We start from the raw sequence: 27,242 nt of genomic DNA, 5'->3' as shown, positions 1-27,242 counted from the left end.
AAGGGTTCTAAAGGAATGTAAAGAGGAGCTTAGCACACCTTTGGCTAATCTTTTCAACATATCACTACAAACTGGCATGGTGCCAGATAAGTGGAAAATGGCAAATGTGATACCTATTTTCAAAACAGGTGACAGGTCCTTAGCTTCGAACTATAGACCAATAAGCCTAACCTCCATAGTGGGAAAATTTATGGAATCAATAATTGCCGAGGCAGTTCGTAGCCACCTTGAAAAGCATAAATTAATCAACGAATCTCAGCATGGTTTTACAAAGGGGCGTTCCTGCCTTACGAATTTATTAACTTTTTTCACTAAGGTATTTGAGGAGGTAGATCATGGTAATGAATATGATATTGTGTATATGGACTTCAGTAAGGCTTTTGACAGGGTCCCACATCAGAGACTATTGAGGAAAATTAAAGCACATGGAATAGGAGGAGAAATTTTTTCCTGGATAGAGGCATGGTTGACAAATAGGCAGCAGAGAGTTTGCATAAATGGGGAGAAATCAGAGTGGGGAAGCGTCACGAGCGGTGTTCCACAGGGGTCAGTGTTGGGCCCCCTGCTGTTCACAATCTACATAAACGACATAGATGAGGGCATAAAGAGCGACATCGGCAAGTTTGCCGATGACACCAAAATAGGCCGTCGAATTCATTCTGACGAGGACATTCGAGCACTCCAGGAAGATTTGAATAGACTGATGCAGTGGTCGGAGAAGTGGCAGATGCAGTTTAATATAGACAAATGCAAAGTTCTAAATGTTGGACAGGACAATAACCATGCCACATATAAACTAAATAATGTAGATCTTAATATTACGGATTGCGAAAAAGATTTAGGAGTTCTGGTTAGCAGTAATCTGAAACCAAGACAACAGTGCATAAGTGTTCGCAATAAAGCTAATAGAATCCTTGGCTTCATATCAAGAAGCATAAATAATAGGAGTCCTCAGGTTGTTCTTCAACTCTATACATCCTTGGTTAGGCCTCATTTAGATTATGCTGCACAGTTTTGGTCACCGTATTACAGAATGGATATAAATTCTCTGGAAAATGTACAAAGGAGGATGACAAAGATGATCCCATGTATCAGAAACCTTCCCTATGAGGATAGACTAAGGGCCCTGAAACTGCACCCTCTAGAAAGACGTAGAATTAGGGGGGATATGATTGAGGTTTATAAGTGGAAGACAGGAATAAATAAAGGGGATGTAAATAGTGTGCTGAAAATATCTAGCCTAGACAGGACTCGCAGCAATGGTTTTAAGTTGGAAAAATTCAGATTCAGGAGGGATATAGGAAAGTACTGGTTTGGTAATAGAGTTGTGGATGAGTGGAACAAACTCCCAAGTACAGTTATAGAGGCCAGAACGTTGTGTAGCTTTAAAAATAGGTTGGATAAATACATGAGTAGATGTGGGTGGGTGTGAGTTGGACCTGATAGCTTGTGCTAACAGGTCGGTTGCCGTGTTCCTCCCTTAAGTCAATGTGACCTGACCTGACTAGGTTGGGTGCATTGGCTTAAGCCGGTAGGGACTTGGACCTGCCTCGCATGGGCCAGTAGGCCTTCTGCAGTGTTCCTTCGTTCTTATGTTCTTATGTTCTTATATTATTATTATTATAATCAAGGGAGAAGCGCTAAACCCGGGGGATTATACAGCGCCTGGGGGGGGGGGATGTGGAAGGCATTCAGGTGTAATTCGGGGAACTGGAGCACAGATTCAATTCCCTAAATCAAGAGCCCCACACCAACATCAAGGAACCTTCCTTGAGGGTAGTAGGTTGGACAAATACACGAGTGGATGTGGGTGGGTGAGAGTTGGACCTGATAGCTTGTGCTACCAGGTCGGTTGCTGTGTTCCTCCCTTAAGACAATGTGACCTGACCTGACTAGGTTGGGTGCAGTGGCTTAAGCTGGTAGGAGACTTGGACCTGCCTCGCATGGGCCAGTAGGCCTGCTGCAGTGTTCCTTCGTTCTTATGTAACCCCTTATTCCCATAAAGGGTCTGGTAACCCCATATTCCCATAAAGGGTCTGGTAACCTCATATTCCCATAAAGGGTCTAGTAACCCCATATTCCCATAAAGGGTCTAGTAATCCCTTATTCCCATAAAGGGTTTGATAACCCCTTAATCCCATAAAGGGGTTAAAATCAAATAAAAAACAAGGATTCGCAAAAACAGAAGTACTAATTTCCATGTATTGTCAATAAAGGGCACAAGTTTACACTTTTCACAAGAAATTTAATGGATGATGTACCCTACCAAAAGACTAGAAAGGAACGCACATACAGCTCTTAAAAATATGCCTACTCCCCAGAAATCATTACACAGAACACTGAAGATCTGTCTACACTGAGAGATCCAAATATTATCAAAGGATATCCCAAGTACAGTAAAAAAAAAAAAAAAGTAAAACAATGCAAAATCACAATGAACTTACGGTAAAAAAAAAGGTCATCTAACCCATGATATGTATGGAATGGTCGGTGTTCTGAGATCGGCACTGATACTAAGGATGCTAAAAACACTGGGCAAATGCCAGGGGAAAAAATGTCTCATAATTTGGAATGTATCACAGCATATTATTACATTCCTGGAAAGCACTAAACCCACAGGGGTCATACAGCACCTGTCAAAGCATGCTGTGTAACCAGAACCAATTGAGACATGTAAAATAAAAAAAAAATGTAATTAGCATCCGTTCATATCAGGAGAGCATGTTCTTACAGATGACAAACATATAAACAATAAGAATATGTATCTTCACTTTTTCAGTCACACTAAAATGGAAGTTGGAAATTATAACTGTATAAAAAGATTCAGAAAATATAAATTTTTGAAAGAAAAACAAGTATTTTGTACATGTACTAAATACAAAAATTATTTAAACTTATATTCAGTATTTCAGTTTCTCAGCATGCACACAAGCCTACATAGACAATCTGGCTGTTGGATCATACTTATCACAGCATCAAAGTCACTTTTTGTTTAAAATTTATTTTAACTAAAACAGGAATACAAAGGCTGATGATAATGGGATGAATTTGTTTTATTAAGCAAGCCTTTGACAGGCTTTTGTATCCCTCACCGACCAAAGTTGTGGGTCAAGACTGGCCATAATGACTGAGGAATGGTGATAAAAAATGTGAACGATCAATTAACTGATCAAATCAAACATAAATTATAAGAAATAAGGAGTGGAAGAACAAAAAAAAAAAATTAACAAAACTCTGTCCAGACAAGGCACACCAGCAGATCTCTCAACATCACGGCTGTATTTACAAGTTGATAAATTATCCCTATGGCATACTTAGGCAAACAGCTGGCCAATGAAGACCAGGTCTGGACAAAAGTCTCCTGTACACAACAACAAAAAATACAAATATTGCACACACACTTTAGGAAATAGTGAATTTGTATAATGCCAAACCTACACTTTAAACAGTCATCATAACCCAAGCCTCTTAAGTCCTGGACGAGGGATAGTGGTGCGGCTCTTTGACTGTTTGTTTTCTGCTGCCCAGGATTTGGACTTTCCTCGGAAGTGCTTCAAATCTTCGGCATGGTTGGCATCAAGCATTCTTACATAGTCATTAGGTGTACATAGCTCTGGATATTTTTCATAGAATGCCTTATAGCCACCCTCCAAAAGGTATATCTCAGGAAAATGCAAAGCAGGATAGTGTTCCTTATTTGCAGTGCGATCCATCTCCCTAAGTAACCGCTGAGCTTTAGGGCCCCGCTCAGCAGAAAATTCACAGTGGAAAATTAAAATCCGCCTTGGTGATTCCTCACTTGATATAACAGGCGCCCCTTTCCGTGCATTTAAGTTTTCCTCCACCATTTTTGGGTGGTGCCACATTTCTGCACCAATAATATGACCACCTTCAAACTCATAGGGATACCTGCAATCAATAATTCTATACGAGGCAACTTTACTACCATACTTTCCACTAACAACATCAGCCAGAGTATCTACACTGATGGTTTTCAGGTCGGGATGCTTAGCACCTTCAACAGTAGGAAGCACTATGGGTTTGGAAAAGTCGCCTATAAGATCTCCATCATGTCCAGCTGTTAAAAAAAAAAAAAAAAAAAACATTAAAAAATTGTCAAGTGTATATATTTAAGAGTATAATTATATGTAATACCACACTGAAATCATGAAATCTTTGCTTAAAATCTTTAAGTTTGTGCCTCCGCCAAATAAAAAATGAGCTGTATATAACTTTCCTTTCACAATAACCCACAAATTTCTTACAAGCCAAATGCTCCTGTGTTAATGCACATGAATACCAGCAAATCAATCAATAAAAAAAAAAAAAATTCTAAGGAAAATTAAGTATGATTAGCCTGCTTTTTTTTTATTTTGGTCATTTCCTATTAAGGAAAGAATAAAAAAACATACCCTATCACTCATTCTGTCTTCCAAACATAACTCAAATAACCTACTGAATTACAACACCCTTATTCATCCTTCTCAGTACAGGCAATGAATGTACTTCCTACCTCCAGAACTCACAGCCAGCTACCCAACTGCCTTGGATTCTTTCACTTACATTGCCTTGCCCACACTCCAACAGCATGTAAAAACCCAAGAATCATTCATCTCCACTCACTCTGGTCTCAGAGACTCATACATGACTGTGGGATGCTGTCTAACACTTAAACCTTCTTTGCACTCTTCTGCCAACCCTTCTTGAGATGTCCTTTCATTCACTCATATTTTACACCCCTATTGGTCAACCCATCTTGCTTGCTCCTTTTTTGAGTAAACCATCTCAATTACGACTCTGAATTTTTCCTTCCAGACTCCTTAACACTACCTAACTGTACCTTGTTTGGCCTTCATATTTAACTCATCTTCCACATACCCATCTCTTGACACCAACTTCCAATTACTTGAATACAATTACTTTTAACGAGAACTTGTAATAATTCTGAAGAAATTGGTCTTAACAATACTAATATACGTTTCATTGGTGTTAAATACTAAATTAAGGTGAGAAAAACTTGGATATATATATAGGGCCAACCTAATTATATTAATTTTATAATAGGTGAGACTGCTGAGTAATGGTGCAAAAAGACTATTTGCTTGACAGTGATCTTAACAATGCCTCTGGCCATCTTGCCTATCACCCCCATTAAAGCATCAGCACCACTATATTCTTACAAACATTTCATTTTTGGTCCTTTCTCTACCTTACTTCCATCATATATTCTTAGACAATAACTGCTGCCTAATAAATCTCTCTCACGAACTAGTGTCAACAACCTTATTAAAACCATTTTCTTGCAATGTGCACATTCAAACTCATGAAAGGATACCTATGCTAAATGTGAATTACTCAGCTTACCTGAATACCATCATAGATCTTACCACACTCCCACTTGTGTCCACTCACTCCATTCTAAGTTGCTCTCTCACACTCTTAGTTTTCTCAACCAGCATCACCCAGCCTTAACATCCTTATCAAGTTATCTTGTTCCAACTCTTCAAAATGAAAAAAATGAACGACACCCTCCTTGAACTATAACCTTTCACATCACAAAATCTTCTGATTTCTTCACATTCTACATTCACAAACATTTAATACATAGTTCACAGGAGAGGTAGACTTAAAAGGTAAAGTTTTGAGAATGAAAAACAGATAATGGTTAAGCTATTCATCCTGTTGTGTTTTTCTTAAACTGTATTCTTTACTTACAGCATTTATTCAAGGCCTTCATAATGGAAACATGGCTCTCAGAGTGGCTCCGTTGAAGCTTATGTTTGACAGACTGAGAAGTACTGGGTTCTGGTGCAGAGGCTTGTCTCTGTGCAAGAATTTTTTCACCAGTTGTAGTTGGCGCATTCGAGGTAAGGGGGGACAGTACATCACTGGATTCATCTTGCCGTCTCCGCTTACACTCCAAGTAGTTGGAGAGATCTGTTGGAGGCTGCGGTCGCTTAAAAGAAACTGAGGTACTGGCTTCGGATGGAGGTTTGGTGAGGACACTCTCAATCTGAAATTTTTTAAAAATTCTTTAAATCAAGAGGGAAAAAAAAGAGAAGGGGGTTGTAAATGACTAGTAGAAAACAAATTATAACATGTATACAAATACAGCACATGCTACAGTAAAAGAAAAAATTACCCTCCAAAAATAAAATACTTAAAGCTACTACTGTGCCTTTTTGAAGTACATGTATAACAAATAAAATTTAAGGAGCAACCAAATGCCTAATATTAAAATTTTAATATAACAAACCTTGTGGAATACTTTCGAAGCTTAATTCACTTACCCTGGATGATGTGGGTGTAGTGTCTACCATTGAGAGACACCTTCTGATTGATGGACGACCCTCAAGAACTGTGGCACTACTTAACACCTGTGAGTAGGTTGTTTGGGGTTGAATTGGTGCTGAAAGAAGATTAGAAAATCCCAATGGCTGTTCTTCCTCATAGGGCATTTCTTTTAAAAGGTCCATCAGCATAGTATCTTCCTCGTCTGCTTTAGACATAGAAGAAAATTTTCTAAAAGGCTTGCGTCCCTCATTTGTACTGCATGATGAAGATATTGGTGTGGAAGTGGTCGTAGAAAACACAGTAGACACAGAAGTAACTGATGAAATGACAGAGATTGGCTTCACAGGAGAGAGTGGTTTCACAGGAGAGATTGTTTTTACAGGAGAGACTGTTTTTACAAGAGAGATTGTTTTTACAGGAGAGATTGCTTTTACAGGAGAGATTGTTTTTACAAGAGAGATTGTTTTTACAGGAGAGATTGTTTTTACAAGAGAGATTGTTTTTACAGGAGAGATTGTTTTTACAGGAGAGACTGTTTTTACAGGAGAGACTGTTTTTACAGGAGAGACTGTTTTTACAGGAGAGACTGTTTTTACAGAAGAGACTGATTTTGCAGGAGAGATTAGTAAACGAGGCTTGGGAGGAGACAGGTCCAGGTTAAGTTTTCGTGGGGCACAACTGACTGGCACACTGAAACTGAAACACACATTGTTAGAATAAAAGAAAAACTGTGAAGACTTGAAATGGTTAAAAAAATTATCAATAATAATCACAGCTTAAGAGAATAACAATAAATCAATTATTCCATCATATTAAAAATAGTAGCAATAAATATCTCCTAGAAATTAATTGAATAATAGAGATCTTACCAGTCTTCCAGTTTCTTGCCACTCTCAGAGTATCCACTATCCTGTGAGTTTGTGTCAAAATTATCTGGTGTGGATGGCTTGTGTGGAGAAGTAAATAGTCTTTTGGAGGGTGACACCAACTGCAGGTTCTGACCAAAGGGAAAATAAAGCACAATATATCATCAGCACCAAAAATACACAAACTATAAAAGCCAATTTTGTTATTACATATCCGTGCAACATAAAACACATACTGGTCAAAATATACTACAAAATGAAAAAAATTACGAGTCTATTGAATATCAATACACAAGTAATCTTTGAAACCTTTGCTATACCAACCTTTTTAAGAGGACTAAAATTAAGATTTCTGTTGACAGTGTTTTGTACATCCTGAAAAGGGCTGGCACGAGTGCGAGGAGGTACAATGGCATTATGGGATGGAGAGTAGTATGGCGAGGGAAAGTTTTCTTTGTCGCGGGAGGGAAGCCGATGTGATGGGGAGATAGGAAGTTCCTCACACTGGCTAGAACCAGAGTCTGAACTATTGCTATTGTGCAACAAACCTGTAAATAGAAAAACATACTGTACTACTGCATATAACACCCTAAATTTTAAAATCATGCATCATTTCATTTACTGATTATGAAGTAATCCCTTTACAAATGTATAAATATTAACTGAGTGAATCTGACAAGAGGAGAAAAAAAGGGCTACAAAAAAAACTGATAAACCCTAGATCTCCTCTCATAAGTCATTAAAATGTTTGTTGCACATAGTATAAGGAATAATTCATATCTAAGAGCCACATGCCTCTCCCAGCACAGAAATGATATTCAATAGATTGGATGAAGGCACAAAATTGTTTTGGGCATCTTAAATCAGTAGTTACTTTGCTCTACTGGCTATACTTACAAAACAAACATTAAATATACAGACATAAAAAATTCATATAATATACTAATCTGAATTTACTACCAAAATCAGGAAATTCATATCTAACACAAAGTGAAACGTCCGACATATTCACATTTACTATAAGCATACTTAAGATATTGTGCTGTGCATAAAAATTAAAGGTCCCTGTGCTATCAATGTGCAATATGACACTTAAAAAACATCACAATCATTCTTATAGGCAAGCTTAAAAAAAAGTCAATTTTTATTTAAAAAAACTAAACTGCAATACGACTGTATACAGCACATGTATACATACATACTGCACATGTGTCCACACACAATGCACATATGTATGACTATACACATGTTTAGCCTAAGTGTATTCAACATGTCTTTCTTACCCCCATGATTATACATGATCATGCAGAATATGTCAGTTGCGTTTTTAAAATTCTTCAATTTCAAAAAAAAAATCAGGGTCAAAGTTATATAACACAAGCTTACAGTGTCAAAAACCATATAATATATTTCAAATTGATCAGAAGTGCATACACTCCACTCCAATAGCTAATAATGTAATCTGAACAATGGTCAATGCAATTTAAAATTGCTTCAGTGTTAAATCTAATACAATGTAACCTAAAACCTATAACCTAAATCACAAAACTAAACCTATTGTACAAAAAATAACACGGAGAGAATATTTTTACAGAAAGTACATAAATAGGATGCAGAAAACATAAAATAAAGATATAAATTAAAGCTAATTTAGATAAATACTGGTAAAATTAAACTCATTTCAGACAGGTTTACACAGAACATCTGCAAAATATGTTAGCATGAATCCTCATTAAAACTGTAAACTCCATTACTGACAAGTCACTTTTGCTACCGTTACTGGCATGAACCAGTAGGCCTATTACAGGGCTTATGTTCTTCCTACCTGCAATTCACTATATTCTCTTTATATACCCTGTCCTTGTATTCGGTACTGTATATAATACAATTTTTATTTCTTTGCAAGTCTACATTGAGATTCTGTAGTTACAATAATGAGTTGCAGTGCAAAGAGAGCCACTATCATGCCATGGCATTATGGGCAGACTAAATTAATGGCTTACAGACTACTTAATACTAGAGAAATTGATCACAGTTTAAGCAGACAGCAAGTTACAGTCACGTTATAATCTGGGGATATTACACTGGGACAATTTGAAGGTATTTTGTGGGTTGTGTATATCAATAGTAAATCTTCTTCTTTCAACGTACCAGCCGTATCCCACCGAGGCAGGGTGGCCCAAAAGAAAAAACTGAAGTTTCTCCTTTTAAATTTAGTAATATATACAGGAGAAGGGGTTACTAGCCCCTTGCTCCCGGCATTTTAGTCGCCTCTTACGACACGCATGGCTTACAGAGGAAGAATTCTGTTCCATTTCCCCATGGAGATAAGAGGAAATAAACAAGAACAAGAATTAGAAAGAAAATAGAAGAAAACCCAGAGGGCTGTGTATATATATGCTTGAACATGTATGTGTAGTGTGACCTAAGTGTAAGTAGAAGTAGCAAGACTTACCTGTAATCTTGCATATTTATGAGACAGACAAAAGACACCAGCAATCCTACCATCATGTAAAACAATTACAGGCTTTCGTTTTACACTCACTTGGCAGGACGGTAGTACCTCCCTGGGCGGTTGCTGTCTACCAACCTACTACCTACATCAATAGTAAATATTTAAGTTATATTACTGGAATATAATATTGAGCATTGGTGAAAGTAGTTTACAGTATGAGAATGCTACAATATGGAGTAAGGCAGTATAGTTTTGTGCAGGTATTTATTCTACACTAGGATTAAGTATGAACTTAGGGTATTTAAATTTTGAAATGTTAAGATTTAGGTAATTGGGAGATTTTTGGTAAATTTAAGTATTTAGTCCTAGGTAGTAGGTTGGTAGACAGCAACCGCCCAGAGAGGTACTACCGTCCTGCCAAGTGAGTGTAAAATGAAAGCCTGTAATTGTTTTACATGATGGTAGGATTGCTGGTGTCCTTTTTTCTGTCTCAAGAACATGCAAGATTTCAGGTACGTCTTGCTACTTCTACTTACACTTAGGTCACACTACACATACATGTACATATATATACACACACCCCTCTGGGTTTTCTTCTATTTTCTTTCTAGTTCTTGTTCTTGTTTATTTTCTCTTATCTCCATGGGGAAGTGGAACAGAATTCTTCCTCCGTAAGCCATGTGTGTTGCAAGAGGCGACTAAAATGCCGGGAGCAAGGGGCTAGTAACCCCTTCTCCTGTATATATTACTAAATATAAAAGGAGAAACTTTCGTTTTTCCTTTTGGGCCACCCTGCCTCGGTGGGATACGGCCGGTGTGTTGAAAGAAAGAAGTATTTAGTATTGAATATTTAGTTTAGGGTAAGTAGATGGTTTTTGAGAAGAGTCTTAAACTGAAATTCAGACCAGGTGACTTTAGTATTTACTGATAATGAGTTCCAAATTTTGGGGCCCTTTATGTGCATAGAGTTCTTACATAGTGTGATGTGGCCACGGGGCACATCGAAAAGTGATTTGTGTCTTGTGTAATGGTCGTGCATCCTATTAAGGTTGGTGAGAAGCATGAGTGAAGGGTTTGTTTGAGCATAGTGTTCTATGTATGTAGTATGTAGTTGGCTTCTTACCTAACAATATATGATGCAAGAAAAATATACGAAACAGGAAGATGTTTTCTGGGGAAAAATAAACAGCAAAAACTGAAGAGTAATTTTACTCAAGTATAAACTTGGGTCACAGTCAGCAAAGTATTGCAAGACGTAGAATGCTTTTGCAGTCAACTTTTGTTCTCGATGCTTTTAAAGCGGAAGAATGGAATGCAAATATTCTCACCGATGTTGCCAAGTCGTCAGTCAGTCAGTGAAAATTTTTGCCATTTATAAATTTAGTGAAACTATCAGGAAGAACTAGCCTAACATAACTCACTACAGGAAGCCAACTGGTCTATGCTCGGCAGATCCACTTCACACCCACCCACATCCACTTATGTACTTGTCCAACCTATTTTTAAAACTACCCAATGTTCTCATTTCAATGATGCTACCTGGCAGTTTGTTCCACTCATCCACAACTCTGCTGCCAAACCAATGCTTTCCTATAACCTTTGTAAATCTAAAATTTTCCAACTTTAACCCACTGCTGTCTCCTTTATTTATTCTTGTCTTCCATCTGTACACTTCAATCCCCTAATTTTATGCCATTCCAAAGTGCAAATTCAGTGCCCTAAATCTATTTATGTCCACTCTAACATGGAAACCTGAACTGACAGAACCTAAATGAGGCCTTATCAAGGATAAAGTTCAAGTATAACCTGAGAACTTCTGTTATTTATATTTTTTGATAAGCCAAGAATTCTATTATTTTTATTGCAAATACTTAATAGATTGTCTTAGTTTACTGCTAACTAGGGCTTCGAAGACTTTTTTTGCATTTTAGACTGAAGTCTACATTTTTTAGCTTTACAAGTGCCATGGTAATTTTCTTTTCCTAGGCTTAGATCCTTACATTTGTCCACAAAGAACTGCATTCTCTAACCACTGCATCAACCTTCCCTGATCTTCCTGTTGAGCTCTCATCAGAATTTAATCTAAACATAAATTAGACTGTTGAATAACTAGTGATTATATTTAATTATATTTTGCTAAATCACAAAACCTGTCACCTGGGTAACTTGTTGACACTGTTAACTTCGCCCAAGAACACTAATGAAACCTGTACAGTGAGCAGTATTTCTGAACCACCATTACCACTACCTCTATTCTGACAGGACCAGCCTGCTGAGCAGGCAAAACGTCTCTTCTTTCTACTGGACAAATACTGTTGTACAAGAATGGTATACAATACCGACAAGATGAAGATTTAAGACACACGTGCAACATCTGGGTGTCTTTATTGCAGACGTTTTGCCATCCAGTCCCTAAGGCTGAGGGACTGATTGCCTCATCTTTTGTATATAGTTTTACTGCCTTCAAATTATGTCCTAGAATCTGTATTGACAAAGCCACTTGATGGCGAAATGTCTACAATAAAGACACCCAGATGTTGCGCATGTCTAAATAGACAAATAATTTTTATCTCAGTATACAGCACAACATATAGGTGTTACGGATCACACATTTAATACTTTATGTAGCTTTAACCTAGGGTAACCCAATAAAGTTAATTATTATTATTATAATCATTAGGGGGCGCTAAACCCATAGGATTATACAGAGCCTGTGGGGGGGGGGTGGAAGGCATTCAGGCTCAACTGAAGGAACTGAAGCACAGCTCCAATTCCCTAGACCAAGAGCCCCTCACCAGCGTCAAGGAACCTGCCTTTGAAGGGGATCAACAAAGTTAAACAACCTGCCTTATTTGCTTTGACTCGACCTTTGCAATAAGTTTATTCAGGTATACACAAAAACAGTTACATAGATTGACTCACGAAATCGTAATGACACGATTGCAAACAAATCATACCATGTGCAACAGTTAGGTATCTTTATTTTGAAACGTTTCGCCTACACAGTAGGCTTCTTCAGTCGATGTACTCAGTCGAGTACAGAAAAGTTGATAGAAGCAGAAGAGACTTGAAGACGATGTAATCAGTCCATCACCCTTAAAGATTTGAGGGACTGACCACCTCAAATCTTTAAGGGTGATGGACTGATTACATCGTCTTCAAGTCTCTTCTGCTTCTATCAACTTTTCTGTACTCGACTGAAGAAGCCTACTGTGTAGGCGAAACGTTTCAAAATAAAGATACCTAACTGTTGCATATGTGTCTTACCTAACAACCTGTCGGTATTTTATACCATTTTAATGTTCAAATCATACCATACTGATCGCGGGTTATTATCATCATCAAAAAGAAGCGCTAAACTACAAGGGCTATACAGCATCGCGGGTTCTATCCCACCCGTGGTATGGTTAGTTACATAGATTATCATACATAGCATCATATACAAAACAACCACTGTGAAAGAACTGTGAAATTCCAAGCGCTTTCGTGACTTATCACATTATCAAGGAACACAATACTTGGAATTTCACTAGTCTTTCACAGTGGTTGTTTTGCATATTCTGATATCACCTGTTTACTGTGATCTTATTGCATAGCATCACATGTGTAGTGTATAAAGGGACTTACTTGAGCAGTGTAGAGGTGAGGTGTCATGGCAGGACTGTGGAGTGTCAGACAAGTTAGAGGAGAGTGAGAGCTTCCTCCTAGGTGTGTGAGTGATGGAGACACCATGATGGAGGGTAGCAGCTAGGTTAGACATGGGTGACAGGTCACCACACATCTCAGAAGATGAACCTCTGAACACACTCCTGTACAACACCTCCCTGCTGCTGCTGCTGCTGCTCATGACTGCTGCCTCTTCCTCCTCTACCTGTAGCAACACACACCTTAAACTCTCAAAATTCTTGTAATAGTCTGACGGTCAGGTTTGGGGGAATGTTTCAAGTGGAGTCACAATGTACGTCACACTGTGTATGTTACTGTACGTCACACTGTACGTCACTACGTCACAGTGTACGTCACACTGTGCATGTTACTGTACGTCACACTGTGCATGTTACTGTACGTCACACTGTTACTGTGCGTCATACTGTGTACGTCACACTACGTTACACTGTGTACGTCACACTGTGTAAGTTACTGTACGTTACACTGTGTACGTCACACTGTGTAAGTTACTGTACGTTACACTGTGTACGTCACTGTACGTCACATTGTGTACGTTAACTGTACGTTACACTGTGTACGTATATTGATCATTAATATTTTAGTTAAACTTGGAGGGGGGGGAGGGGGGTGTTAAACACACTGACTGACGTAACACTTCTAAGTTACGCTGATAAACCGTCACAAATTTACTGTGACGAACTTAAGAAACACTGCCAGAAAATTACGTTCAAAACATACTAGTAACAGTTCAAAACATCGCCAAGACACGTTCAAAACGTTGCATGAGCAACAACCTTCACGTAACATTAAAATTCATCAGTAATGTATTAAATGACAAGAAAATAATAATTATTAATGGATGTCCACCATTATATTAACTTTAGTAATATTATATACAGCTTAATGGAGGACAAATATGGGTGAGAATCACTAAAATCACAATATTTCTCAGTAAATACGAGTTTATAAATAATTTAATGGGTGATTTAGACCCCCATGACACTCAAATATTTACCTTGTGATTAAAATATAATTTTCAATTTAGTATCTTTAGTTTCAGGAATTATTTTAAACACTGCACTCTGATAGAAATAGCCTTAGCAATTCGAGTGTGGCTCCATGATGGTAAGATCCTCGTTATGTGTGTATAGTGGTGTTAGTGAGTGGGAGTGAGCGACCACGTCCTCCCTCCCCGAGCTGTGGCCAGACACTGTGGACGCCGGCCACACACCTCGCCCCTATAACCACCTAACTCGCTTTGGTGACGAGATCCACAACACTTATTCCATCTTACCAAGCCACTATGTGCATTTAACGTCTTTTTGACTATACATAAACAAATATAATAATACATAGCTAGTCCAGGTAACAGAATTTTAACGTTTGGCTCAGCGATTTTATCGAAAATTAGTAAAAGTATTTTGTAGCGAGCATCACTGGTACTGTCGTCTGTCAACTCTCATGCGTTCCAGCATTTGTAGGCACAATAATTATGATTCCTCACGAAAATTGCAATATATCTGGCACACGCAAATTTCCAGAGCATACCTCTCTTATAACACACAGGAATCCCAAAGGCATTCTCCGTTCAGTAACAAGAACAATATATCCAGCAGGAGGCAGTAGTCACCAGCACCGTGTACACTGAAATGCGTTCTAAGGTGCTCCGCCTGGATGTAAATAATGGAGGTGGGCGAGACTTGCTAGCATCTCATTGGTCGACGACCACAACCAGGCGGGACCTTCAATACTACGCCCGAGTTCCACTATTAACTTACCCATATAGGGAATCATATTAATAGTAACCTTCATCCAAATTAACTGCAAGACTGTCTTTATTGACACCCTCACACATGCTGTTCAATGGTTGAAATTAACAATTCTGTCACATAGAAGTGTTAAATTATGCAGATTTAACTTTGAGATAATCCACCCAAGTCAGTGTAACTTTCCACTGGTGTTCTCATGGATAAATAACCCACAACTGACCTAAATTGTTGTACAAATCTGGATTGTTCAACTTCTCTAGCACTGACCACTCCATAAGCACAAATTAGACATGATATTGAGGTAATCAGTCCCTCAACCTGGAGTCGATGTGTTCAGTCCATCAATCTTGATGGACTGAACACATCGACTCCAGGTTGAGGGACTGATTACCTCATACTCCTCCTCTCCTTACGCCTTCCTCTTTGTATTGGACTGATGAAGCCACTGTGTGGCGAAACGTTTCCTGAATAAAGATTCCCATATGCTGCATAAGTGTCTCAATCTTCAATTATTTTTTTGTACGAATGGTATATAATACCGACAAGATGAGAGTAAGACACATGTGCAACATCTGGGTATCTTTATTGTAGACGTTTCGCCATCCAGTGGCTTTATCAATACAAATTCTAGGACATAACTTGAAAACAGTAGAACTATGTACAGAAGATGAGGTAATCAGTCCCTCAACCTAGGAGTAGGTGCGAACAGCACCATAGTCGTAAGCAGTATAAAGTGATCTTTCATTGACGACGTTTCGCCCACACAGTGGACTTAATCAAGTCACCAATATATATATATATATATATATATATATATATATATATATATATATATATATATATATATATATATATATATTATATATATATATATATATATATATATAATATATAATATATTTGTATATATTTCATAATCGCAATGTGAGGAATTCTATAAATATAACTTGAATTATCGCGGGTTAAATCTACATGTGTATCACATGTACATAACAAGGTATATAATTGTGTTCACTGCAATCGATGCATAAATGCGTGTCGCAGTTCTGCCGCTATAATGTCAAGTTAATCTGAATAGACCCGTTAGGAGGATGGATTGTGAAGAACCTGTCTAGTATGGGCCAGCAGGCCTGTTGCAGTGTTCCTCCTTTCTTATGTTCAGACCGATTGTGGGAATAAAGATTAGCAGGCAACAAAAATCTACGACTGTAGGAGCACTGCAGGATTCCTGCTGGTAGGCAGCACTGCAGGAGGCCTGCTGGTAGGCAGCACTGCAGGAGGCCTGCTGGTCCATGGTAGGCAGAACCGAGATCAACCTTCCTGTGTGGATAAAACTGAATACAATACTGACAAGTTGATTAAACATGTATATAACAGTTAGGTATCTTTATTCCGAAACATTTCGCCTACACAGTAGGTTTCTTCAGTCAAATACCGAGGCAATAGGCGTGGTAGCGAAGTAAAGATGATGTAATTAGTCTAACAAACTTGAAGGAAAAGTGTCTGAGGTGGTCAGTCCCTCACTAACCAATCGAACACAAAGATTAGTAGTCAAAAGAGTTAAATCAGAGGCTGCCATAGTGAAGAGCTCAGTTCCACAAGGCACAGTACTCGCCCCCATCCTGTTCCTCATCCTCATATCAGACATACAGATATATACATCACAGCACCGTATCATCCTTTGCGGATGATACTAGGATCTGCATGAGGCTGTCATCTGCTGAGGACGCGGTTAACCTCCAAGAAAATATAAACAAAGTTTTCCAGTGGGCAACGGTAAACAATATGATGTTCAATGAGGACAAATTCCAACTACTCCGTTATGGAAAACTGGAGGAGATAATAACTAGAACAGAGTATACTACAAACTCTGATCATACAATAGAGCGGAAAAATAATGTAAGGGACCTGGGAGTAGCCACAATAAGATTCATCCAATTAGGTATATTTCTACACCATAGGAAGGTTAGCATAGGCACCACTGTGACCACAAATGCAAATTTTTACAGACGAATCTCCAGCTAGCGTGGCAGTGACGAACTCTAGCTCCAGTCCCCTCAAAGCCGTCAACATGACTCACGAAATCGTAATGACACGATTGCAAACAAACCATACCACGGACGGGGATAGAACCCGCGATCAGAGAAATATACCTAGTTGGATCAATCTTATTGCTAGCTGGTCCAGTGGCTAACGCGACGGTCTGGAGCTTTGAGACTCTCTGATCGCGGGTTCTATCCCCGTCAGTGGTATGGTTTGTTTGCAATCGTGTCATTACGATTTCGTGAGTCAAGTACCTTAACTACTGGGAACGCTTGGAAGCACTTGACTTGTACTCGTTGGAACGCAGGAGAGAGAGATGTATCATAATCTACACTTGGAAAATCCTGGAAGGAATGGTCCCGAATCTGCACACAGAAATTACTCCCTACGAAAGTAAAAGACTGGGCAGGCGATGCAAAATACCCCCAATTACACTTAGAGAAAACACCATAAGTGTCCGGGGCCCGAAACTGTTCAACAGCCTCCCATCAAGCATAAGAGGAATTACCAATAGACCCCTGGCTGCCTTCAAGAGGGAGCTGGACAGATACCTAAAGTCAGTGCCGGATCAGCCGGGCTGTGGTTCGTACGTTGGACTGCGTGCGGCCAGCAGTAACAGCGTGGTTGATCAGGCATTGATGCATCGGGAGGCCTGGTCGTGGACCGGGCCGCGGGGGCGTTGTTCCCCGGATAACCTCCAGGTAGCCTGAAGAAGTGTTCAGCTCCATGGTCTGGAACAAGGTGGTCAGTCCCTCAGCCTGGATAATTGTTCAGCTCCATGGTCTGGAACAAGGTGGTCAGTCCCTCAGCCTGGATAATTGTTCAGCTCCATGGTCTGGAACAAGGTGGTCAGTCCCTCAGCCTGGAGAAGTGTTCAGCTCCATGTTCTGGAACAAGGTGGTCAGTCCCTCAGCCTGGAGAAGAGCATTGTTCCATAGTATGAAACAATATGGAGATGAAGTGACAGGATGGAGCTTTTTATAGCGCCAAGAGGTGAGACGTAGGCCACTAGGAGAGGTAAGAACTCAGATGCTGAGAGGTCAGGTCCCTCTCAAATCCAGCCGTTCTCACTAGTGGAAGTTGTCGAAGTTGATTGCAGGTCTGTACCAAGATACCCTTGTGTTGCAGTGTCTGACAGATTGAACATTAAAATGGTATAAAATACCGACAGGTTGTTAGGTAAGACACATATGCAACAGTTAGGTATCTTTATTTCGAAACGTTTCGCCTACACAGTAGGCTTCTTCAGTCGAGTACAGAAAAGTTGATAGAAGCAGAAGATACTTGAAGACGATGTAATCAGTCCATCACCCTTAAAGTTCATTCTGTCAGACACTGCAACACAAGGGTATCTTGGTACAGACCGTCAACTTCGACAACCTCTACTAGTGAGAACGGCTGGGTTTGAGAGGGACCTGCCCTCCCAAAGCAACCTACGTCTCACCTCCTGGCACTATATAAGGCTCCATCCTGTCACTTCAACTTCATATTGTTTCAGACAACGGAACAATCCTTTTCTCCAGACTGAGGGACTGACCACCTCAAAACTTTAAGGGTGATGGACTGATTACATCGTCTTCAAGTATCTTCTGCTTCTATCAACTTTTCTGTACTCGACTGAAGAAGCCTACTGTGTAGGCGAAACGTTTCGAAATAAAGATACCTAACTGTTGCATATGTGTCTTACCTAACTTACCAGTGAGTTGCTTTTAACCTCAGCAGGTGACCCAGCGCCAGGGTTGACCCAGTGCCAGGGCTGACCTAGTGGCAGGGCTGACCCAGTGCCAGGGTTGACCCAGTGCCAGGGTTGACCCAGTGCCAGGGCTGACCCAGTGCCAGGGCTGACCCAGTGCCAGGGCTGACCCAGTGTCAGGGTTGACCCAGTGCCAGGGTTGACCCAGTGCCAGGGCTGACCCAGTGCCAGGGTTGACCCAGTGCCAGGGTTGACCCAGTGCCAGGGTTGACCCAGTGCCAGGGCTGACCCAGTGCCAGGGTTGACCCAGTGCCAGGGTTGACCCAGTGCCAGGGCTGACCCAGTGCCAGGGTTGACCAAATACCAGGGCTGACCCAGTGCCAGGGTTGGCCTAGTGCCAGGGCTGACCCAGTGCCGGGCTGACCTAATGTCACAAGTGTTTGATATAAGGTAATAGCAAAAGTTTGCACTCGACTAAGACATTAGGTTAGGTAAGAGTCTTCAGGAAACAAGACAAATGGTTCCTAACGTGGGTCTTAAGCCACATGCTGACCCGCACCTGGAGCTTTTGGTCATCTGACCGAGGCCTTCCACTGGCTTACCCGTCCACACCCCTTAAAATTAAGATATCATTTGATGACCCATTTACCTCTTCAGTATTGTATTGATACTGGTGTTGATGTGTACCGAGGGTTGCTGTGGTGTATACCAGGCTGCTCTCTCGTAAATAACTGTTGTCACAGTGCCTTAATAATCGTCTCATGGCTGCCACAGAGACAAGAACCTGCCTTGAACGTCTATGAAGAGATTGTGTGAGAGCTTGCCAGTAACATCCTTGCCTGGTGCCTCTTACAAGAGCTCGGTACAGATGCTGTAGGATTTGCCGAGTGATTGTCCAGCTTCAGTTCGGTCCTGACACCACCATGGACGCTCAAGACCGACAATTTTTCTGCTTCACCACCACACACAGTTAAAATAGCGATTAAAACTTGAATTTAAAAAGATATTAAAAGGTTAACTGGCACTTAAAAGTTCACTAGAACATCGTACACACTCAAAGAGTTAACACTAGTTTTGCTCATAAATACACAGCACCACTCACTGCAGTTCCTGGTTTTACACTGACATAAAATTAGAGCTGGGAAATGTGTGGAAGGCAAGAAGGGAAACTGTCGAAATACACTAGTATCCCCTGGGTGATGGTTTTCATGACGAAGTTACCAAATTGAGATACATCGCAGTTTGGCCACTGTCCACGAGATGGCGGTATAATGGCTACTATTTCAAGGCTACCAGACTGTTTAAACAATATGTCTACGGCTAACCTGGATTAAGATGACGCACAATAATTTAACATAGACACTTATTAAAAAAATAATTAACATCTCGTGATAGATTTATAGCGTGTCAACTGCGCGTGCATCAGGCTGCAAATCATATTTACATACATAAGCAGTCAAGAATGTTGCAGTTCAAGGAAATAAGAATTAAGAATATAAAAACAAAACAAAACAAACAAAAAAAATATAAAAAAGGAGGAACACTGCAGTAGGCCTGATGGCCCATACTAGGCAGGTTTTTCATAAATCCAACCCACTAACAAAATAAATGCTACAGAAACAATAAGCTTTAATAATTCTGAAGATGAATGGTTTAATAATTCTATTTACTCATTACACAAGTCCCACTCAAATCCAACCCCTCCCACTCATGTATTTATCCAACCTAAATTTGAAACTACCCAAAGTCCTAGCCTCAATAACCCAACTAGGTAGACTGTTCCACTCATCTACTACCCTATTTCCAAACCAATACTTTCCTATGTCCTTTCTAAATCTAAACTTATCTAATTTAAATCCATTACTGCGGGTTCTCTCTTGGAGAGACATCCTCAAGACCTTGTTAATATCCCCTTTATTAATACCTATCTTCCACTTATACACTTCGATCAGGTCTCCCCTCATTCTTCGTCTAACAAGTGAATGTAACTTAAGAGTCTTCAATCTTTCTTCATAAGGAAGATTTCTAATGCTATGTATTAATTTAGTCATCCTACGCTGAATGTTTTCTAACGAATTTATGTCCATTCTGTAATATGGAGACCAGAACTGAGCTGCATAATCTAGGTGAGGCCTTACTAATGATGTATAAAGCTGCAGTATGACCTCTGGACTTCTGTTGCTTACACTTCTTGATATAAATCCCAGTAATCTATTTGCCTTATTACGTACGTTTAGGCATTGCTGTCTTGGTTTAAGGTTGCTGCTTACCATAACCCCCAAGTCCTTTTCGCAATCTGTATGGCTAAGTTCTACATTATTAAGCTGGTAGGTGCTAGGGTTATGAACATTCCCGAGCTTTAGAACTTTACATTTATCTACATTGAACTGCATCTGCCACTTTTCTGACCATGAACTTAGTTTGTCTAAATCCTCCTGAAGTTCAGTGACATCTACGTTTGAATCAATTATCCTTCCTATCTTTGTGTCATCGGCGAATTTGCTCATGTCACTAGCAATTACCTCATCAAGGTCACTGATATGTATTATATAAAACAACGGGCCTACGACTGATCCCTGTGGAACGCCACTTGTTATAGATCCCCACTCTCTGCTTCCTATTAGTGAGCCATGACTCGATCCATGACAGCACTTTTCCCCCAATGCCATGAGCTGCCACTTTTTTTAAGTCTCTGGTGCGGTACTGTATCAAAAGCCTTACTAAAATCTAAATAAACAATATTGAATTCTTTATCAAGATCAATAGCCACAAAAACTTTACTGAAGAAAGTCAATAAATTAGGTAGGCAGGAATGGCCCCTCGTGAATCCATGTTGAGTATTATTAATCAAATTACACTTATCGAGATGGCTTCTTATAATATCAGCTACAACCGACGCTAGTAATTTGCCTACAATTGAGGTTAGGCTTATTGGGCGGTAATTTGACGGTAACAACTTGTCCCCTGCCTTAAAAATAGGAATTACTTAGCCATCTTCACCTGTTTGAAGAGATAAATTAAAAACATTAGTCAATGGTTCACAGAGTTCCATTTTTCACTCCTTAAGAATCCTTGAAAAAAGTTCATCAGGGCTCGGGGATTTATTTTGCTTTAATTTGTCTATCTGTTTGAATGTCGTGGGGGTTCGGAAGAAGATATGATGGTTGAAGATAAACACACTTGTGGATGGTAACACTATATATTGTCAGACTGTGGTAAGGGAGGCCCAGCCTGCCTTGTTGCCTGTTGTAGACCTATGTGTGGATGAGGAAGTTACAGAGGTACTCACGCACACATGCGCATCACGTGACGTCACACAAACTGGTCCCTAGGCCTAGCAAAAGGGGTCGTGTATATAAAACATATGGATGGTGCTAACTATGGTACTCAGATAAGTTATACAACACATGTAAGGGGATCAGCAACTATGCTGACATGAACAATATTCTTAGTAATAATAACAAATCAGAGCCCAGCTAATAACAAACTTGTAAGTTACAACGAAGCTCAGAGTGAGTTAATAATATTCACAAAACACTTATGTACAGTTCGGGACATTTATTAAAAGAAACGTTTCGCTACGAGTTTCTTCGTCAGTCCTTTTTCCACAACAAGACTCACGAAATCGTAATGACACGATTGCAAACCAACCATACCACGGGTGGGGTTAGAACCCGCAATCAGAGAGTCGTAAAACTCCAGACCGACGCGTTAGCCACTGGACCAGCTGACTAAAATAAGATTCATCCAACTAAATATATTTATACACTTTAGGAAGGTTCCTAAGGTGTATAAATATACCTAGTTGTATGAATCATACTGGTGCCAACTGGCCCAGTGGCTAACACGTCGGTCTGTTGTTTTGAGACTCTATGATCACGGGTTCTAACCCCGCCCGTGGTATGGTTTCTTTATCCACAACTTGTGGGTATCACCACACCATTTCTCAGTGTTCACAAGCCGTTGATAACCCGTGGTTGGCTCATCCATCAGTAGCTCTCAGCTCTACCCTCTTATCTAAATGGTGAGGGAGGCTGAGGGGGACATGATGTATTTATCAACTTACTGTTATCAGCTGCGAGAACGCGTCCTACTGAGCACCAACGCTTATTGGAGGTGAACATTAAAATGGTATACAATACCGACAGGTTGTTAGGTAAGACACATATGCAACAGTTAGACAACTTTATTCCGAAACGTTTCGCCTACACAGTAGGCTTCTTCAGTCGAATACAGAAAGTAGGCAGGAACAGTAGAGATGTGAAGACGATGTAATCAGTCCATCACCCTTAAAGTCGTAGAATTTGAGGTTGTCAGTCCCTCGGCCTGGAGAAGTTCAGAAGTTGTCTAACTGTTGCATATGTGTCTTACCTAACAGCTTATTGGAGGTATAAATGAGAAAGAGTCTTCAATATTTTTTTCTTTGCCTGGGTAAGATAGAATGAAATTGCTGAGGATTTCACTAAACCCACAACACTGTACTTTACTGAAGAGTTCTTTAATGAGAGTTGGGGTTTCCGTAAGTCGATAACCAGAAGAACTGGGTAGTCAGTTCTTTCAAGTACTGTGCACATTATTTTCAGCATTTAAACCTTGCCTTTATTTGTGTCGTTTCGAGTTGTGAAGTCAAGCTGCCCCGAGTCCAGAATAATGTATTTAAGGAAGACTGAAAGTCACAGTTATCTAGGTGGAGCAAGCCACTAGCAACATTCACTAAGGAGAAGCTTAGTTAAGACGTGACAATGGTCTGGGACCGATACGTGATCTTAACGTGGATCACTAAGTTATGTTTCTGGAGACCAAAAATTCCATCTGATGAATGATGAACATTTAGGGAGGGATTGTGACTGACTCTTGTACGTGCACTCTTCCCACTTTCCGTCTCCTCTCCCTAAGCCCCTTATCCTCTCATTCTTCTCTCCTCTCCTCTCACCTTACCTTGCTTTATCTGCTGGTATCGTACACAGCTGATAAGACACCAGCTGTGTGGTGGAGATAAACGCTCCCCTGGGCTTCTGTGTGTGTGTGTGTGTGTGTGTGTGTGTGTGTGTGTGTGTGTGTGTGTGTATCTGATTACCTTTTTCTGATATCTTATTTGTGATTAATTGCTTGTTATAACCTAAAAGTGATTAAGTAATGGAATCTTAGAGTTGATTTCACCAATATCTCTAGTGAATAATTGCTTATGATGTGCTATTTGTGATCATCTTGGGAGGGTAAGAGTGTTTGGGGTGAGGAAGATAAGGGTGTTTGGGGTGACGAAGATAAGGGTGTTTGGGGTGAGGAAGATAAGGGTGTTTGAGGTGAGGAAGATAAAGGTGTTTGAGGTGAGGAAGATAAGGGTGTTTGAGGTGAGGAAGATAAAGGTGTTTGAGGTGAGGAAGATAAGGGTGTTTGAGGTGAGGAAGATAAAGGTGTTTGAGGTGAGGAAGATAAGGGTGTTTGAGGTGAGGAAGATAAAGGTGTTTGGGGTGAGGAAGACAAGGGTGTTTAAGGTGAGGAAGATAAAGGTGTTTGGGGTGAGGAAGATAAGGGTGTTTGAGGTGAGGAAGATAAGGGTGTTTGGGGTGAGGATGATAAGGGTGTTTGAGGTGAGGAAGATAAGGGTGTTTGAGGTGAGGAAGATAAGGGTGTTTGGGGTGAGGAAGATAAGGGTGTTTGAGGTGAGGAAGATAAGGGTGTTTGGGGTGAGGATGATAAGGGTGTTTGAGGTGAGGAAGACAAGGGTGTTTGTGGTGAGGAAGATAAGGGTGTTTGAGGTGAGGAAGATAAGGGTGTTTGGGGTGAGGAAGATAAAGGTGTTTGGGGTGAGGAAGATAAGGGTGTTTGAGGTGAGGAAGATAGGGATGTGTGGGGTGAGGAAGATAAAGGTGTTTGGGGTGAAGAAGATAGAGGTGTTTGAGGTGAGGAAGATAGGGGTGCTTGGGGTGAGGAAGATAAAGGTGTTTGGGGTGAGGAAGATAGAGGTGTTTGGGGTGAGGAAGATAAAGGTGTTTAGGGTGAGGAAGATAGGGGTGTTTGAGGTGAGGAAGATAGGGGTGTTTGGGGTGAGGAAGATAGGGGTGTTTGGGGTGAGGAAGATAGGGGTGTTTGGGGTGAGGAAGATAAAGGTGTTTGGGGTGAGGAAGATAGAGGTGTTTGAGGTGAGGAAGATAGGGGTGTTTGGGGTGAGGAAGATAGGGGTGTTTGGGGTGAGGAAGATAAAGGTGTTTGGGGTGAGGAAGATAAAGGTGTTTGGGGTGAGGAAGATAAAGGTGTTTGGGGTGAGGAAGATAGAGGTGTTTGAGGTGAGGAAGGGGTGTTTGGGGTGAGGAAGATAGGGGTGTTTGGGGTGAGGAAGATAAAGGTGTTTGGGGTGAGGAAGATAGAGGTGTTTGAGGTGAGGAAGATAGGGGTGTTTGGGGTGAGGAAGATAGGGGTGTTTGGGGTGAGGAAGATAAAGGTGTTTGGGGTGAGGAAGATAGGTGGTGTTTGGGGTGAGGAAGATAGAAGGTGTGTTTGGGGTGAGGAAGATAGGGGTGTTTGGGGTGAGGAAGATGTGTTTGAGGAAGATAGAGGTGTTTGCGGTGAGGACGATAGAGGTGTTTGGGGTGAGAAAGATAGGGGTGTTTGGGGTGAGAAAGATAGGGGTGTTTGGGGTGAGGAAGATAGGGGTGTTTGGGGTGAGGAAGATAAAGGTGTTTGGGGTGAGGAAGATAAAGGTGTTTAAGGTGAGGAAGATAGGGGTGTTTGGGGTGAGGAAGATAGGGGTGTTTGGGGTGAGGAAGATAAAGGTGTTTGGGGTGAGGAAGATAAAGGTGTTTGGGATGAGGAAGATAGAGGTGTTTGAGGTGAGGAAGATAGGGGTGTTTGAGGTGAGAAAGATAGGGGTGTTTGGGGTGAGGAAGATAGAGGTGTCTGAGGTGAGGAAGATAGAGGTGTTTGGGGTGAGGAAGATAGGGGTGTTTGGGGTGAGGAGGATATTGTTTAGCTGGAGTCTGGGGGGTCAACGCCCCTGCGGCTCAATCCTTGACCAAGCCTCACTGTGGATCAGGGCATAATCATCCAGGCTGTTACTGTTGGCCGCATGCAGTCCATCGTACGAACTACAGCCTGGCTGATCGGTTACTGGCTTTAAGTATCTGTCCAGCTCCCTCTTGAAACATGCCTGGTGAGAGGCTGTTGAACAGTCTTGGGCTCCGGACATTCATTGTGTTTTCTCTTAGTGTACTAATGGCGCCCATACTTTTCACTGGAGGTATGTTGCATCGTCTGCCCAGTCTTGCTTTCGCAGGGAGTGATTTCCGGGTACAGATTTGTGACCAGTACCTCCAGGATTTTCCAGGTGTAGATTATGATGTATCTCGTCTGTGCTCCAGTGAGTACAGGTCAAGAGATTCCAAGTGTTCCCGATAATTAAGGTGTTTGACAGAACCTTTATGTACAGTAAAGGTTCTCTGTACATTCTCTAGATCTGCAGTTTCACTTGCTTTGAATAGAGCTGTTAGTGTGCAGCAGTATTCCAGGGTTGCTAGGGGTGAGGGCGATAGTGGTGCTCAGGGCTTGATGGTCGGCAGAACATGGCGTCTGAGCATCAAGTAATTTGTATTTTAAGTCCGAACAGAAATTCTTTCCTCCTTTTCAGTTGCTCTCACCTACGTCCGCTCTCTCTCTCTCTCTCTCTCTCTCTCTCTCTCTCTCTCTTTTGTTTACACAGGGTTTGACAAGGTTAGGTTAAGGATCCCTAACTTTATTGACAAGCTATTTACAAGTTAAGGATTCCTAACTTTATTGACAAGCTAAGAGCTGTTACCTACATCAGCTCATTTGAAAGCATTTTTATTGTTATGAAACATACAAGTAGGGAACAGGATGAAGTTGGAGCCATCTGTGGGCCAGCTGAGGGCCATCTGTGGACCAGCTGAGGGCCATCTGTGGGCCAGAATTTTCATTTGATCAACTGACTTTATCTCGTTGACATCATAATGCTGTACGAATGTGTTCCAGATTCGAGTCATCCTGGGGATAAATGATCTCAGATGGAGTGATGTTCTGGAGAAGGGTACAGTCAGAGTGAAGTTGCTGCTTTCTGCCCGTCTTATGGTATAGAAGCTTGCTTCACGCTGTCCTCGAAGTGGATCCAAGTGTGGTACTTTGACAATGTTGGCCTTGTACATAACAGTAAGGCCACCCACATCTCTCCTGTGTTGAAGGCTCTGCTGAAATGACAGATATATCCAGGATTGGTCCAGGCGAGAGATGAGACGTCTTGCTCTGTTCTCTGCTCTGTCAAGCAGCCGCAGATAAGAGGGAGGGGGGCAAGCAAACCAAGAAAGTGGAGCATACTCAAGGTGTGAGCGTACTTGTGCCTCGTACAAAATTTTGCAACCCCTACTGTCAAGCAGATGCGAGATACGTCGAAGTGTTGTAAGCTTCCTGGCTGCCTTGTTTGCAAGAATTACGAGGTTGATTTT

The 27,242-nt window shown here is 40.8% G+C and overlaps 1 protein-coding gene across 2 annotated transcripts; it reads right to left on the bottom strand.

Annotated features, from left to right (window-relative positions):
- Nucleotides 1–2,188: 2,188 nt before the first annotated feature.
- Nucleotides 2,189–19,895, bottom strand: LOC128695223 (uncharacterized). Of its 2 annotated transcripts, none has more exons than XM_070091480.1 (7): nt 19,439–19,895; nt 13,243–13,486; nt 7,485–7,708; nt 7,164–7,291; nt 6,291–6,990; nt 5,716–6,013; nt 2,189–4,078 (listed from the first exon to the last, which is right to left on the bottom strand). In XM_070091480.1, the coding sequence occupies exons 1-7, from the start codon at nt 19,550–19,552 to the stop codon at nt 3,453–3,455; spliced, it is 2,334 nt and encodes a 777-aa protein (XP_069947581.1). In that variant the 5' UTR covers nt 19,553–19,895; the 3' UTR covers nt 2,189–3,452. The 2 variants fall into 2 exon arrangements, with proteins under 2 accessions (XP_069947581.1, XP_069947582.1); XM_070091481.1 differs by lacking the exon at nt 19,439–19,895 and adding an exon at nt 14,300–14,512.
- Between the last annotated feature and the right edge of the window lie 7,347 nt (nt 19,896–27,242).

Source organism: Cherax quadricarinatus, chromosome 35 (genome assembly GCF_038502225.1).
Source record: "Cherax quadricarinatus isolate ZL_2023a chromosome 35, ASM3850222v1, whole genome shotgun sequence".
Taxonomy (NCBI): domain Eukaryota; kingdom Metazoa; phylum Arthropoda; class Malacostraca; order Decapoda; family Parastacidae; genus Cherax; species Cherax quadricarinatus.
Note: the sequence above shows the minus strand (reverse complement) of the source record. Positions and strands in the feature narration are given on the sequence as shown.

What these genes read in the sequence shown, in the direction of transcription:
- LOC128695223 (XM_070091480.1), bottom strand. Translation starts at nt 19,552, where the DNA reads ATGAGACGATTATTAAGGCACTGTGACAACAGTTATTTACGAGAGAGC. An exon ending in CTCACCTCTACACTGCTCAA is followed by an intron (nt 7,709 to 13,242) that starts GTAAGTCCCTTT and finishes TTCTATTTACAG; the next exon opens with GTTTGTTGCACAATAGCAAT. An exon ending in CTACACCCACATCATCCAGG is followed by an intron (nt 6,014 to 6,290) that starts GTAAGTGAATTA and finishes AAAAAATTTCAG; the next exon opens with ATTGAGAGTGTCCTCACCAA.